General features: G+C 36.0%; 1 protein-coding gene across 3 annotated transcripts in view; it reads right to left on the reverse strand.

The window, feature by feature from the left end:
- The window catches only part of LOC131053475 (uncharacterized), a 123,144-nt gene extending 110,811 nt beyond the window's left edge, over positions 1–12,333 (reverse strand). For 2 of the 3 annotated variants that reach the window (XM_057988097.2, XM_057988096.2), the window contains exons 1-2: positions 12,155–12,333; positions 12,006–12,071 (exon numbers count right to left, since the gene is read on the reverse strand). In XM_057988097.2, the coding sequence (XP_057844080.1) occupies positions 12,006–12,071; positions 12,155–12,228 (140 nt within the window). In that variant the 5' untranslated portion in view covers positions 12,229–12,333. The remainder of the gene's footprint in view (positions 1–12,005; positions 12,072–12,154) is intronic. The other variant, XM_057988095.2, reaches the window with a different exon arrangement.
- Between the last annotated feature and the right edge of the window lie 4,111 nt (positions 12,334–16,444).

A 16,444-nucleotide genomic window follows, 5' to 3' on the forward strand; every position in this document is an offset into this window, starting at 1 on the left:
GAGAAAAGATGGGGAAAAAATGGGTTATGATTAGGGTTGTCAAAAAAAAATTTAAAAAGGATAGGGTTATGGATTTTTTTGAAAGGCAAAAATTGCACCATACAGTCAAAAAATTATCAGAAAATGCAATTCTATGGTGAATCGTGATCAACTATGGATAATTTGGATCAAATCAACAAAAAAGTTTTTCATACAGTTTTCTAGTCTAATAAATCATTTTCTGCTCCAAATTGCAATTTTTCTTGATTTCTGCTGCCATGTTGTTGTCCTCATTTTTGTTTTCAAAAATGAAGGACCATTACATAAATTTTTTTGTCAAAAAATGAAAATTTTACTCTATGGCACGCTTTCCAAGGCAGAATTTTTCTTCACCCTTGGCCTGGCTTAATCCTCAATCCATCCTCGAACCATGTTTCAAATTTCATCGCATTCTGGGTTCGTTTGTTCTGTCTTTCCTTCAATTTCGGGTTTTTTCTCCTTGACTGCAGGTGGGAAATTTTCCTTGAATTGCAAGTTTTAATGATTTTCTTTGTTTTAGTCTTTGTAGGGAAATTTTTGGCTAATTACAAGTGCACTTTATTGAAAAAAGAACTTGTAACTTACTTTTTATTTCCCCCTTGATGCTTTTTGGCTTTTTAAGTCATAATAGGGATTTTTTGGATAAGTTACAAATTAATTTTAAATTGCATATTTAAAAGTCACTTGTAATTCTTTTGTAAAACCCCTATTTTAGTGTCTTTTGCTTGTAATGGGGATTTTATTCCCCTATTGCATGTGTTGAGTTATTAAAACTTGTTGTAGGGATTTTATTTTCCCCTTTACAAGTTATTATAACTTGCATATCTCTCTCCAAAACCCGATTTTGCTTAGAAATGGAATAAAGTGACATTTTAAACTTGCTATCGTGTCCAAAAAAAACCCAATTTGCTCCATAAAGTGTAAATAGAGGAATTTTAAACTTGCAATTGGATTTCTAAAACCCGATTTTGCCTTGTTGAAAGAAAAGTAACATTTTAAACTCATAATATGAGAATAAAAACCCAATTTTCTCTCTTGCATGTAAAATGTAACTTGTATTTCTTTCCCAAGAACCCGATTTTCCTCTCCTAAGACAATTTTGCCACAAATTCTTCCTGATTTTTGTGGAGAGATTCATGGAGCAAGGAGGCGATATTGTTGCAAGGCGATTTATGTGAGTTGAAGAACACGTTGCATTTTTTTTGGAAAACGGTTTAACCCTTGTTTTCTGCGAAAACCGTTTTCCATGTGATCCTTCCAAGGCTGCTTGGGGGGTTTTGGTGCCACGTTTTCATCTCTCCCTTAGGCATTTTGCTTTGGGACTCTTAGGCGTGATTCCTCTTTGGCGATTTGGCTCTACAAACTTGCATTTGGTGCCACGTTTTGCTGCCTATGGCATTTTGGTAAAAACGTAGCTAGGGTTTTGGAATGTGGTTAGTCTTTATTTAAGAGTTTTCTTCCCTTCTTTCAAAAGATTGATCATCTTTTGAAGAGGCATTTCAAATTGAAACAAGGTATGATTTCTTTTCTTTTCTTGTTTCATTTTCTTGTTTTCTTGTCTTCTTGTTTTTCCTTTCTAGTTGTAAATTTGTGTATATGTTGGTTTTGCCCCAAAATCGGTTTTGTGAGAGAGATTTTCCCCTTTGCAAAGCAATTTGTGAATTGCATTGTTCTTCCCCATTTTCCCTCTTTACTTGTATTCGAGATTTTAAATCCCGATTACAAGTTGGATGAAAATAATCAATCTTCCCTTATGGTTATAAGAATTTAACCATCTTCTAGTGAAATTCCAAGTTGCAAAGATGAAAAATACCCATCCTTCCAAAATCAAGGTTTTAGAACCGGATTGCATGTCCAAAGTTCTTCCCATTTTCTTGAAAATGACATTCCCAAAACATTCCTATTTTTATCCATCCATATTGCTTATATCTGTACTTTCCATTCACGTCATTTTCCACAAGTCTAATTCTCATTTTTCACTTATTTCTCCATTTTCCGTTTTACAAGTATACTTGCATTCGGGTTTTAAAAGTCCGATTGCATGTTCATTCTTCCCAACTTGCATACTTGTAAAACTCTCCCCAAGATCCGAAATTGGTCAAAGTCAAATTACCAGCATTCCCATTTATTTCCCATCTTTCTCTCACAAATTCATGAAGTGCAAGGGTTGGAGTTCTTCCCATTTGAAGAAGGAAAAATGTTAGTTGCAGCTGATTATGAGGTTGCCTTAACACTTTTAAGTCTTCATCGCAGTATACCAGGTTATCCTTCAATGTCAGACTTACCATCCTCTCCTATTCCGAAGAAGATGAAGTATAAATATGACAAGTACTAGAATGAAGTTTCACTTTCGCAAGTTTCCTCTCCTTTGGATCACATAAAAGACACGGAGATAGGGCATGTGGACATGTCAAAATTCGTCAAGAGAGTGGAGGATCCGCAAGATAGTAATATGCAATGGATGTTGGACAGCCACATCCATCACGCATCCTCTTTTCCAATGGCTGCCCTAGAACCTGAATTTGTTCTCGCTTGTGCCCATCGCTTTGACAAGGAGACGAGAACCATTAAAAATGATGATGGTGAGGCAATAATCCGCCTTGATGCAGATACAATTGAGAACGTCTTCAGAATACCACCAACACCTGTTTATATGGAAATTTCAAAGGATAGTGCAGCCGAGTACTATAGTTGTCAAGAGGGAAAAGGATTGTAAACGTCATATCAACAGGTGGATTCATGAGCCACGAGCCGCCTTCTCAAAGTGGGCTAAGTTGTACCATTGTGACTTTAAGTGGGAAATTGAAGACATCATAACTCTCCTCAGCAGGATGATGGGTCTTGAACACTCTAATGTTTTTGAACCCTGGATGTATCAGTTTACCATGTTCATAAGGCAATCCAATCATATATCATTGGGAAAGATTATCAGTGATGCTTTGTGCAAGCAACTTGCCGCAGTCCCTACCACCATGACTTTCTACATGAATTCATACTCAGTGTATTTGGCAGCGTCACTCAGACATTTCCCTAGTCTTTCTACCAAGGGTGACCGCTTTCTTATACCTGTGTGGGAATATTATGATCAGCTACCTTTGAGACCCAACAGATTGCATTTCAAAAGAGTCCAAGATGCATTCTTTGGTTACTTCATGTGCCAATTTGACAAGACTCTAAAGAACAGAAGGGTATCAGATGAAGCATGGGAAAGTCAATGAGTATGGGTGCTTGTTTCTTCAATTCCCAACTTTCACTTATGTGAGGGTCGGATGCTACAATGGGCAACCATACATGCTCCCTAGATACTCGACTGATAAGATCATTCTTATGGAGTTGGGAAGACAGATCATGGTCGTGCACGCTCATCAATCTATCAGACATAAGGTCGGAATGGGGATTTCTACAACAAACCCATTGAAAATTGGTCGGTTTTCTCTTGTCACATCCGTCAAAGCCAAAGCTATGGAGACTGAGATGCAAGAGATTAAACTTAAAAGGTTTAAGTCCAGGGCAGATTTTGATTACCGGGGTATGAAGGAAAAGATCAAAAAGTCCTTCGTACACGTGCATCGTATTGAGGATATTTGGGTAGATCTTCGTACAAAAATGGAGGTTCTCAAGATGGACTACTGCAGGCTTACTATTGAGCAGGTTATTGATCTGAACCTGGAGGACATTCAGCAAGGAATGATCAATGATGGTCATGTGCTCGATCCAGACTACGTCTCACGAAGGGTTGAGGAAGCCCCACTTCCTTTAATCCAATGGTCGCATAAAGAATGCACGTCCATTCTTGAAAGATTTCAGCCTATCCTGGCTAACACCAACACTTGGCTCAAAGGTAATGGTGTTAGACTCATCAAGATCAAGGTTGGGAAAGAAGATGACTCTACGGGGCCTCTTGGACGTAAGTCTGAGATTCAGATTGACAACAAGGAAGGTGCATCATCTTCAAGTACCAGGATCAAATTGCGGGTTAGTCGGGCAATAGTGTTTCCTCCTAAGGAGGCGACAGTTCGTGGAAAGGAAAAGTCTCGGTTTCACGTTCATGTGATCGATCTTGATAATCCAGAATAAGGACAGCAATCAAATGATGCTCCTAAATCTCTAGCTTCAGACTCACCTCATGAGATTCCTTCCTCGGTTTCCATTGAGATGCCTCTTTCTCCTCCTAACATAACAGTGGAGGAGTCTCCTCGGAATGTCGTTCCTATTTCAGCAGTTGAGCCACCCCCTAATCATCAACAAGAGAGTTTGCTGGAAATTTTTGAGGATACTCCTGCATGTATCCATTTGTCAGAGATTGATACCTCTACTTCTAGCTTTGAAGAATTTATGAGGCAATCTGCATGCCCATTGGTTACTGAGCAAACCATGGTCGCCATGCAAACAGATACTCCTCCCAGGGTGACCACGGTTGTTCAAACAGAAACTGCTTCTCCTTCACCTTCAGCAACTACTAGAGGAGAACTAGTTGTTTTACCTCCATGGCTTAGTTCTTTTACCCCAAAGAGGAAGAAGTAGGAAATCTCTCCTGATGTCTTTGACTATCAGCAACTCAAACAGTCTAGGCCCAAGGTTGCTAAAAAGGCCAAGACAATCTCAAGAGTAATTGTTGATAGCAATAAGATGAAAGTGGCAGAAATTGTTGAGCTCCTTGTGGATAAGCCACGTGAGGAAATGCAAGCTGCTAATTACAGGGTTACAAGGATAGAATTGGGCAAACAAACGCATGAAGTGGTCAAACATGATGCCCAGCAATCCGTAGCCTCACTAGTGCAGCGGTATGATGAACTTCTAGCAAAGAAAGACAAGCTAGAAGAGGAGAACCGGCAACTTGTTGCAGTTGTTCATAAAATTACAAAACCTATTGGTGAAGGGAGTAATCCTACAAGTTCTTCTGGTTCCCAAGAATCCATTCGGGGAGTTGAAAGAGTTGCTCAGAAAGTACAAGCATTGGATTCTTGGGTGGATCAACTTCATGATCTATGTGCACAAGTGCTGAAAGACATTTTTTAAATGATGTCTAAGTTGGAGACCATTGAAGAAAAATTGAATCAAATCTCCGACACTTTCAAACAGAATTTGGGAAGGGCTGAAGGTAGTTTGACAATCTGGCGCATCATGCCCCAACAATAGTTGTCATGTACTTGGAATTTGAAGAACTTCTGGAGAATAAAGCCCTTGTTCTCAAATCCCTCATTGAGGAGATTGCGGGTTGAAGTATTTCAAGGTATTGTTTCCCATTGTGAGAAGGCCTCTTGCAACATAATGAGTCAGAATGGAGAATTGGTACCAAAAGAAGAAGTGCTTGCGGATCTACAAATGAGGATTCATAATGAATGGAGGAGAGAACAATTCTCAGCTGCTTAAATTCAAGTTCTGATGAAACATCAAATCTTTTTGTACGAAATCTAGTCCATCTTGGAGAAGAACGACTCTATGCTTCTTCGATGCCATGATACCATTGTGAAGACCATGGTTGTTGCTAAGAACACCCACGAACCAAATCCCGTTGAGCTACGAATGATCATCCAAAAGTTCAAAGGATTCAAGTCTTCACATGCTACAGCTTAAGTGTTTTTCAACACTTAGTTGTATTTTTCCAGATTTGTAATCTCTTAGTTGTAGTTTTTTTTTTGACAAGTTGCATGTAAAAGCCTTTTGTAAATTGCAAGTTAAGTCTTTACTTGCACTTTTGTAATTACATATAAGGCAACTACAAGTTGTGTTCGGTTAGAACTGTAGTTGGAATAAGTCTTAGTTAGTTATTGAATAAGTCTTGGTGGTTGAGAGAATCTCTCAAGTTAGTTAGGATCCTCCCACCTTTTCCTCAAGACTCCTCTTCTATAAATACTTGAGGGGTCTATTGTAATCGATATCTTTTGGAAAGCAAGCAAAAACTCTGCCAAATTTACAGCAAAGAAGTCTTTGAGCTTTCATGTGTGAATTCAAGAATTGAAAGAAATAGAAGGAAATTGCTCATGTGTGAATCTTTGTGCTCCATTCTTGAGTTTGTGTTCTATATTATCTTCTTGCAAGTGTTCCTTCAAAGAACTTGATCGAATTTGATTTGCAGTCTTTGTGCTACAAGTATTTGTGGTTAATATAAATTAGAATAAATATTCTTTTGAGAGGAGTTGTAAGTCTTTGTGCTTGCACTTATTCTTAAGAGAGTTTAGAAGCAGATTTTGTGAGAAATAGCTGTGAGTCTTTGAGCTTATACTACTTTCCATTGTTTTATGTAGAAAAGAATAAGATATTCCATTCTTTGAGCTGTTATAATTTGTTCTTGATAGCGTTAGTATAGAAAAGGGTAGATAGAACTTCATATAATCAAGACTTTGAGCTTGATATTGCTGTCCCGTCCCAAAGGATCTTTGAGCTTTCAGGAAACTTCATTTCCTTCCTCTCATTTCATTTCAAAAAGTTGTTACTGTTGTTTTATCTTAAATTGCTATCACTTTTATGTGAAGAGAAAAGGATATTGGCTTTCTTGAAAAAAGAAGAAAGACTGCTGTCCCATCCCATTTTATTTTTAAAGTTGTAGTTAGATAGGGGGAACCTTCCCTTAATTAGGAGAGTTTTACTCACACATTGTGGTTGAAACCACAATTTTGTATATTTCCCCAAGTGTACAAAATTTTCAACCAACACATGTGAAAGTGATTATGTTTTGTAGTACCCTCGCAGTAGATGTGCTAAGTTCCACAAGGTTGAAAGAAACGTCCCTAGCATGCACTCTATTGAAGCAAAGTAGTACTATTTTAAAGCTTTGATCTGACTATTGGATGAATATTGCATATAAAGCATAAGCTTGTGAGCCAATACTATGATATTTCACATAAATCATATGCTTGTGAGGCATTCTTCTAATATTGCACGACAACCATTTTCTTTTGAAACAATCTTATAACTATATTCACAGTTCAATACTAACAAAAGAGGAACCTTCCACTTGCTTCTCAAACATGTGACTATATCTTATAAGTATAGGAGCCCCAAACTCACCACTCCCTTTGTTATAGACTTGGCTGGCAGGGCGTATTTCTGCAAGGAGCCCCAAACTCGCCACTCCCTTCCACGTTAGATTGGTCTATTATGTTCTTATCGCCCCCTTCTCATTTCTGCAAATTTAATATAGTTTGATTGCTTTGTTACTTTGCTGATCGGTTGATAGGAAAGGAACCTTCCACTTGCTTCTCAAACATATGACTATATCATCTTGTGGATAAAATGCCTAGGTCATATGTCCGTCTTCCAAATTGCAAATGGAGGAGAGTCTGATGGCAATGGAGACACTACATCCGGAGACAAAGATTCATAATGAACTAATGTATATTTGTATTTTTATATTATTGAAATGGCCTATGTTACAAAGTAACAAAGCAATCAAACTATATTAAATTTGCAGAAATGAGAAGGGGGCGATAAGAACATAATAGACCAATCTAACCTTGCAGCCAACGTGCAAGGGAGTGGTGAATTTGGGGCTCCTTGCAAAAATACACCCTGCCAGCCAAGTCTATAACAAATGGAGTCTATAAATATATGAACCTTCCACTTGCTTCTCAAACATATGACTATATCATCTTGCAGATAAAATGCCTGGCTCATATGTTTGTCTTCCAGATTGCAACAAAATGGAGTCTTCCTAACTTCTCTCATTCACATTAACCTTGCCCTCTCTCTGGGCTACAATCTCATATCCCAACTCAAACTAATACCAAATCAAATACAAACTCAATTCCATGCAATAAATTACATAATAACTCACACTGAGAAACTATTACAATTTGTAACACTAGGAATTGTCAAGTTTGTTAATTTGAAATGAGAGGAAGCAAGAGCGAGAAGCGGGAGTGAGAGAAGAGGGAGCGGGAGTGGTAGTAGGGTTTCGTCTAGAGTGGAGGATGCAAAGGGAGAGGGGGATTCTGATGATGCATAGGATGATCAAGTGTTTGTTTAGGGGTTTGTTGTCGTTGATGTTGTGGCTAGGATGGATTTTAAGGCCCTACTTAGTGTGGATTCACTAGTCTCTACCTTTTTTGGGTCGTGTTTTCTAGTCTACGGTTTGATGGGAATGGCTGGTGTTCCTACTATTGGGTTCATGGTTCCATCTACTCTGCCCTTGGCTTTGTCAGGAGCTTGTTGTGTTCTAGACATATGCAGTATTGGTGGTTCAGTTGCAAACAGATGTTTGGCCCTACATTTGGTTTTGGGAGCTTTGTACACATTTGTTTTTGCCTTTGGAGCTGGTTGTGACCTTTATTTGGAGAGAGAAATGTCGGTTGTTGCCTCGTTGCAGGCCTTTCCTGGGGTTTTTTGCTTTGTCTTTCAGCTTTGGGTTTTGCATGTCAGACATCCTCTGTCTGGATTATGGACTATTTGTTTGGTTTGGAGCGGTTCTAGTTGCCCTTTTGGGGTTTCTACGTGGAGGCCTTTTTGGTGGCTTCTTTGGCTTTGGAGGTTTCTTTGGAAGGAGACTATTGGTTCTCTTGATTTTGCCTTTTTGGCTACCTTCTAGTTTTGTTTGGTTGTAGCAGAGATGGTACTGGAAGGGGTGCTGATGAGTTCTCTATATTGATGCCCTCCTTTCTATTTGGGCCTGCCTTTTTAGAGGGTTTTTGTTTCTGGTTGAGGGTTTTATCCTCCTTTTTTATGGCCGACTCTGTGTATGCGGATGGAGTTTGTGCGCTATTCTTAGAGGTTCCAAGTTTCTAATATGGGCTTGTACTACTCTTTTCCTTGCCTTCCCTCTTCAAGCTCTTATTGAGGTGGAGTTTTCTCATATTGAGGTTGAGATGCTTCTTGTGAGGGAGACATGTGAGGGGGCCTTTGCAACTTTTTTTTTATGGTTATGGGAGCCATTCTAAAACCCATTGTGAAGGTTTGGAGAGCCTTTCAAAACCCTCTGTTGCTTCTCCTCAAGTTCTTGTCTAATTGGGAGGAGCAACTTCTGCCCTTATTTCAAAGGTTATGGGAGCCTTTTCAAAACCCAATTTCTCGTATGGAGGTGGAGGTCTTTGTTATGGAAAATATTAAGGATATGTTTCTATGCCTATTGTTTCTCTTTTTCGTGGTTTCCTCCTCTGTTGTTCCTATTGAGGTGGGATCCTCTTCTATTGAGGAGGAGAGGAGTTCTTCTGAGGAGGTGAATTCTTGCTCTTTGGATGCCTTCATTGCTCGGTGCAGAATGTTTGTGGGCTTCATGGTTAATTCTTTTGTAATAAGGTTATGGGAGCCTTGCCAAAACCCATGTCTCAGGTCCAATGTTGTTGACATCTTTTGTCTAATGGCTTAGGCTTGTCGGGTGGCTTTGCTTGTTCTTAGCTGCCTTGCTGATGGCTGATTGATGGTAAGCTGCTGTTAATCTTTGATCATATCTTCATGCAATGTTCTACTTGTGGGTTCTGGAATCCTATTAATTCCAGAGGGTTTTGAGTCCCACAAATTCAAATCTGCACACTTGCATAGGCTCCTATAACAACATTCATCTGTTCTCTTTTCCTATGCTTTACTACCCACAAACCCAAACTGCTTGTCAATTTATACCTTCACAAAGCAAAAATACCAAGCCTCTATCTTTATTCTGCAGTCTCCTCGTATGAATATGCCAGTCTCCAATTCAACGCAATCACAGCCATTCTTCTCCTTCTTACACAAGCATCTTTACCCTTGCTTCTTTTTCCTACTATCCACACTGTTCACTTCCCTATTGTGCAGCTCCTCTTGTTTTCCACTGATTCTTTTCTTTGCTTTCTTCCTTATTCTAAGCAGCCCAAAACCCTTCCCATTCAACTGTTACTGGTGTTTTCATTTCTCTTACGCAAGCTATTTGTTTGTTTTTTTAATATTCTTGGCCGTTTCTAAACTTCTCTATCTTTTTCTCACACAGCCCCTTTCTTCCATCTATGCATTTCAATACACATTTCTTTTCTCACGCTCTGTGCAACCCCACACACATTATTCTTCCTTGGCCAATGCCACTAAATCCTTATCGGGCCCCCTTCTACTCACTACTCGATGCCTTCCTTCTTATATTGCGTTTTTACCATCTGTAAATGGTTTTCCCAGCGTTTCATATTTCCATCGGTGCCTTTTTGTGTCTTCACAAATAATTCTTTACTACTTAGGCCGAATTCCAAATGTTTCTTTTTTCTTTCAAATTTTTAATGTGTTTTAATAAAACCACCATCGCTTCATTCCCTCTGCCATTTTGGGCCATCGATATTCAAGTGATCTGGTGCCTGACTCTTCATCAAACCTGAAGCTTTTGGTCTTCACTTCTTAAGACACCTATCAAGTGCGTTTGTTCGAAAGTTTCTAAGCATTTCTAGCCATTTCTTAGTTATTGTTGTTCACAGGTCATGAGGATGCTAGCAATGGTTGCAGAATTTGGCTGTATGCCTGCCAATTTCATTTGCTTGAAAGTGTCTAAAGCCTTTTAGCCAAATCCATTTTGTTCAAATCCTGCAATCATTGCAGTCCACAAGACAACACTTCTTTGAGGCATTCTATCAAACAGTTCACGTGGTCTGTCTATACTTCCACATTTTGCATATATGTCTACCAGCGCAGTTGCAACTACAACATCTGACAAAATCCCTGTATCCTTTATGATTTGATGGATGTCCATGTCCTGTTCCAAAGCTCCCACTTCACAGGCTGTCAGGTTGCTGCCAAAGCTCGTGGATACTGGCTTTTACACCGGTCACTTGCATTTGCTTTAAATTTTTAAGGCATTTTAATAATGCAGAAGCTCTGTATAATCAACATTAGTTCATAAGCCTTCAGATTTACCAAGGCTTTGTTGGCGATGAGAGGTCTGTCCTAAGCCGGAGCCAACCATGGAGAGATGCCAAGACCAAGACAAACCAAAACAAAACTGAAGAAAACAAACTGAAAATATTTTTAGTGGTGCTGATTGCTGATTCGCCCGGGTGCTCCTGCACCAAATACATGTTAACCAAGTCCACGTTCTTTGTCTAGAATATGTTCATATTTTGTTGTGTTCATAATGCATTTTTGACCCGATGAATATATATGTAAGGATGTAAATAGCACTACCCCTTATCTCTTAAGAACTACCTGCTAATATCCTTTTAGACATATCACTTATGTATAAGTACCAATTCCTAATTCTAAGAATTTTATTTGAGATCTAGGCCTGAAATATTTAGTGGCAACTGCTAGCAACTAGTATGCCAGAGCGTCTAAGGAGTTGTGATGTGATAATAATGGCAAGACTCGTAAGAGCACAAATCTCATTCATTGCAAAAAGTGGCCCTTAAACCCTAGCAAACAAATAGTAAGGTTGTGATGTAATCTAGTCGACTAGGGAGTTGTTGGATTCTACATTTAGTAAGGAGGTCCACATCATCCCCTGCTCATCTAATAACCCATATATTGGCAAAAAAGGTGGAACTTCTTAAAAGAAGATTGATAAACTCTTGGCGCATATCCAATATGACTGTGTATAAAAATTGACTCTACTGAATCATTCAAATGTAACTGGACACTACAAGGGGTGGATTTAATGCGAATAGGGATAAATTCATGAAGAGGTGGATAACATAAAAGATTGAAATTGCTAAGTGTCATGCATAGAGATACCTCATCCATGGACTTCCGACTAGCCATTGGAGTAGAGTATGATTAGAATTTTTAGTACTACAAGGGCTGGTTTTTAAAAGATTTATCTATAAAATGAGCTGTATGTTCGCTTTTATATATCACTAATCTTGATGGTTAATCACTACTTGTACCCCAAAAATTCGTGTAGCTTAACAATTTTATTCAGTTATTATTTCCAAGTGTATATTTGCACAACATTTGCATATCACCAACTACAAAATGCAGAAAAAAATATATATTTGAAGACCAATTGATCCCAAAATCAAGCTAGGTAGGAGCCCAATGTGTTCAGACTTAAAAAAAAAATACGCAGAGCTGATAATACAATGGGATTTAGGTAGAAGTATTACTGAGATGGATCGATTGGACATGGAATCCTGCTCTCAACTGAATCAGGCTTGTGGTTTCCGCAAAACCTAATCATAACAAACACAAGTTATTACTAGCCACTTTACCGTGCTAATCACAAACACTCCTTGCATAAAATGGAATAACCTACTGTGAGCCAAGCAATGCAAAATTTGCGCATAAACGCTTCTTCTTGGGCAACCAAAATTGGCATTGCTGCTCCATCACTCCACTGTAAACTCTTTTAGAGTAAAGAAGCCATGATTCTGAGCTAATAACGCAACGAGGATGAGTGGAAATTTACTGAAATAATTCGATCGTTTGAGATAAATAAATAAACAATTAAATTTTTCTCGGGTGAATAAGGTAAATAATATTTTCTTATATGAAGGAAAGTACAAATGAAATTTGGAAAAATGTTTGGAAAATATCAATAAAACTTGTATATAGAAAAGATTAAAAAAAACATGAAAAGAAAAGAAAGGGTATGTATTTTTTCAATTCTGAGTCACTAGAATAGAAAAAGACTTTATTATAGAGTGTGATGCGTTCAAGAATATTAGAGACAAGCATACCAAATAATGATAACCATTTCTAACAGAGTGAATTCATTGAGGAGACTTTTGAGAAGAAGGGGATGCTTATCATCTTCTTGAATAGGAAAGGACTGAAATACAAAAGACTAAAATAACTAGGTCGTTTGCCCCATAGGCTATATGTAGCCTCATGGACATTGAAAGATCTATCTATACTATTTATTTCAATGTAAGCCTAGCAAAGGAATGCTTTATGCTTTCATTGATTAAGGATTAACCTTAGAATTACAATGACATCTTCCATGGATTAATTTTCAGCCTTGCATACTTGTATCTCTAGTATAGATATATTAAAATATATTATTAATATAGATTTATTACACTTGATCATTTATTCAATTTTTTAGGGTTAATTTAAGAGATGTTTCTTTGTGATATATTAGCAGTCTTATAAATATGTTCTCATATATCACAAGTTTTGGGTAGTAGAAAAAGTAAAAGAAGAGGAGCCAAATCTACATGCATAAGTGTGCAAACTCGTAGAACATTTTCATAGGTGCAAGATGTTCTATAATCACAAATTTGACCATCTATACAATGCAAGTCAATTGTTCAAATTTTGAAGCAAGCTATAAACTGTCATATTCCATCTTTAATTATGAGGGGTAAGCAAAATTTAGAATATAAAACAAAAATATTCCTCGCTTTTGAATGCAAAACTAAGTACCTTGCTTTTATAGCATGTTCTTTCTATAATGGAAAATACAATTATGCATTTCTCATGCCCTTAAGCTACTCAATTATTAATCTAGGTTAATTTATGTCTACATGTTATAATAGATTAAATTTAGAGATTTTTTTTTCATTATAGTTTTGGTTAATATGATCAATATTTCACAACCTTTACTTCCTCTAAGGTTTTATGTTAATATTATAATTTTTAGATCTAATATTACTTTAACTTATTATTTAATCTAAAATTTCTACAATTTGCATTCACACTATATTTAGGGATACATAATGATTTATCTCCTTCTGTACTATCCACCCAAGGTTATTCTATAATTACAACAACTTTTAGGACATGTTCCTTAATTGATTTGCATGTATCGATTCCAAATTTCATAATGTTTTTATCATTCATTTTAGATGACACATCCATTCTAGATATATTTGTGAAATTTTATGATATGGATGTGTGTCTTCTTGATGGTTTTTTTGTTTTAATGTATCTTATTCATTTCATCCTTCATTAAGTCGATCAACACATGTCCTCTTATGTAAGAGAGGTTTAGTTTGTTTATCCATAATTTCATGGTAGTTGTGTGCCTTGTGATGATAATGAGCATGCACTAAGCAAGTATCTATTGTACAATTCACCTATACGTGACTTGGTCTACCTAGTGGTGATACATTGTTTACATATTACAATAGTCTTATGTACATAGCTTTGTGCACTTTGAATGAATCATCTTCTTGTATGTATGGTAATAAACATGGTAATGATCATTCCTTTGAATCTACGAATACTTGTGATAATATTTCACATACCACTACCCACATGATGATAGCTTATACATTCACGATAATTCATTAGCTTCTTGTATTGATTTCATTGTCATTGAATTACATAATGACATTATAAGTCTTAGTGAAGAACTTTCACCCAATGATTATGATAAATTTGCTAATTCGTCCTTCCATGTGATTTTTTCCTACTTGTTAATTATAAAAATTTTGATGATATCTTGTTCATTGGTAAGTTTTTTTTGTTTTGTTTTTATATTAAAGTGGTAGATATTTTTAATAGTCTGATTTGTATTGTTTTTTCATTTTTTCACTTTGGCCCATTCTTTCAACATGTTTTTTTGTTATGTGATTCACACAAGGCTAGCATGGACTTCAAGGGTATCAATATAGCTTGTGTCTCATATACCTTACTTTTATAATTCCCTCAATTCACATTATTATAATCTAGTGGGGCATACACATCAAGGGTTAGGAAGAGGATAATATGTTGATCTACCACCACCTATTCTAATGACCATTACAATTAATTTATTTCATGTGCCTCAAGTCATGTCTAAAATAAAGGAGTATGACATTATTCAATAAATACAAAGTATTCAAGTCATGATGTCACTATGAGACTTCATATACACTTTGCCTTATTTTTATTAAAAATATAATGTAAAAATCTATAGAAAATCTAAATTGGATCCAATACTACACAACAATTAGTTATGTCTTTAATTGGCCACAAGGAAAATTGTGATATATCATTTTATGATAAAGAAATCCCACCTAAGAAGGTTCTTAATGAAAATATTTATAGATCATGGTGATAAATAGAATTATGCTCATCAAATCGTCTTTGGTTGAAAATGAATCTAACATTAACATTTACACTAAGATTATTTGAAATAATTAGAAGTAGACATGGACAAGATAAACCATCAAACCTTACCATAAAAAGGATTTGACATTACGTCTATATCTTATTTAGGTATTATTATTCTTTCAACTTAAGTTATTCCATGTATGTTAGACACATTGTTCCATGCGATGCCTAGGAAAACATATGTCATCCTTCTTGGGTATGCATGGTTACATACCATGAAAATAATTACCTCCACTTTACATCAATGTGTAAACTTTTTGCATATAGATTGAAATATTTCTCACATACATATACTTGACCATGCAATACATACACACGAATAGATACATCTAGTGATTACATTGCACAAAATGAACCCACCTTTATTACAGAACTCTTAGTACTTTTTAAGTGGTGAAAATAAGGGTTTATTAGACTTCACATGTCATGACCTAGTTTTCTAGGGTCACAAAATAATTAATTAAACAAATATTTTTAAAATAAACTACATATTCATAGGTTGAAGTATAATTTGTTTACCATTGTAGACACTAAAAAATGGTCAACACATGTGTCTCCTATTTTAACATATCATGTGCATAGTCTTTAATTAAACCCCTTTTTACTAACAATTCTTCTAAATCCTAAATAGATAAATTTAATAATTTATTTATTTGTCCCCTTTGTCCATTAATTAAATAAATTCATTTTATTTAATTAACCAATTCATAAATATGAGTAATAAATTAATAAACCATTTTTATTAATTTATCATATTTATCTTCCTCCAAAATAAAGATAATTAATAAATTTTATTTATTAATTCATCTTTATTTCCTTCTTTTCTTAATTTTTTTATTTTTCCATTTTATCCTCTTATGTGGAGATATTTAATATTTTTTAATTATTAAATCTTTTGATAAATCCTCCTAATTTTTGAATTTGGAAACTAATATCTTTCCTTGATTTTCAAAAATCAATCTTTTTGGCAATATCTCATTAATCTTAATTTTAAATTCCAAAATGAGGTGTGCATCTTCAAAAATCTATTTTTTTGTGAGATACTTTCAACTTGCTAATTTGGTATTTATGAGAAGATAATTAAAGATTTTATTATTTATTCTCATGACATCTTCCCATTTGCTTTCTTCTATCATCATCCTTCCTTGAATGGCAACTCTAATGTGCACTCAATCTTGTTTGTTGATTATTTTCAGTCTCAAATCAATCTTGGTCATCCAGACAATCCCCAATTTTTTTATAAATTGGACTCCATTATTCATCATTTTCAACCATATTTTTCAAGTATCCTTATGCTGTCCAAATCAATCTTGCTTCATGCTTTTGCACTTGTAGGTGAGATCTACACAAGCCCAATTTGGAGGAGAAAAAAAGCCAATGAAGAGACATGGAGGAGAGGATTTGATGTCTTATGGTTTGCATTTTTTTTAGCATCTTGTCTTCATGCCTTTATTGTGTGTATTAGGATTACTTTCATTGCAATCTAGTTAGGTGGTTGGCTAGT

This window comes from Cryptomeria japonica, chromosome 4 (genome assembly GCF_030272615.1).
Source record: "Cryptomeria japonica chromosome 4, Sugi_1.0, whole genome shotgun sequence".
NCBI lineage: Eukaryota > Viridiplantae > Streptophyta > Pinopsida > Cupressales > Cupressaceae > Cryptomeria > Cryptomeria japonica.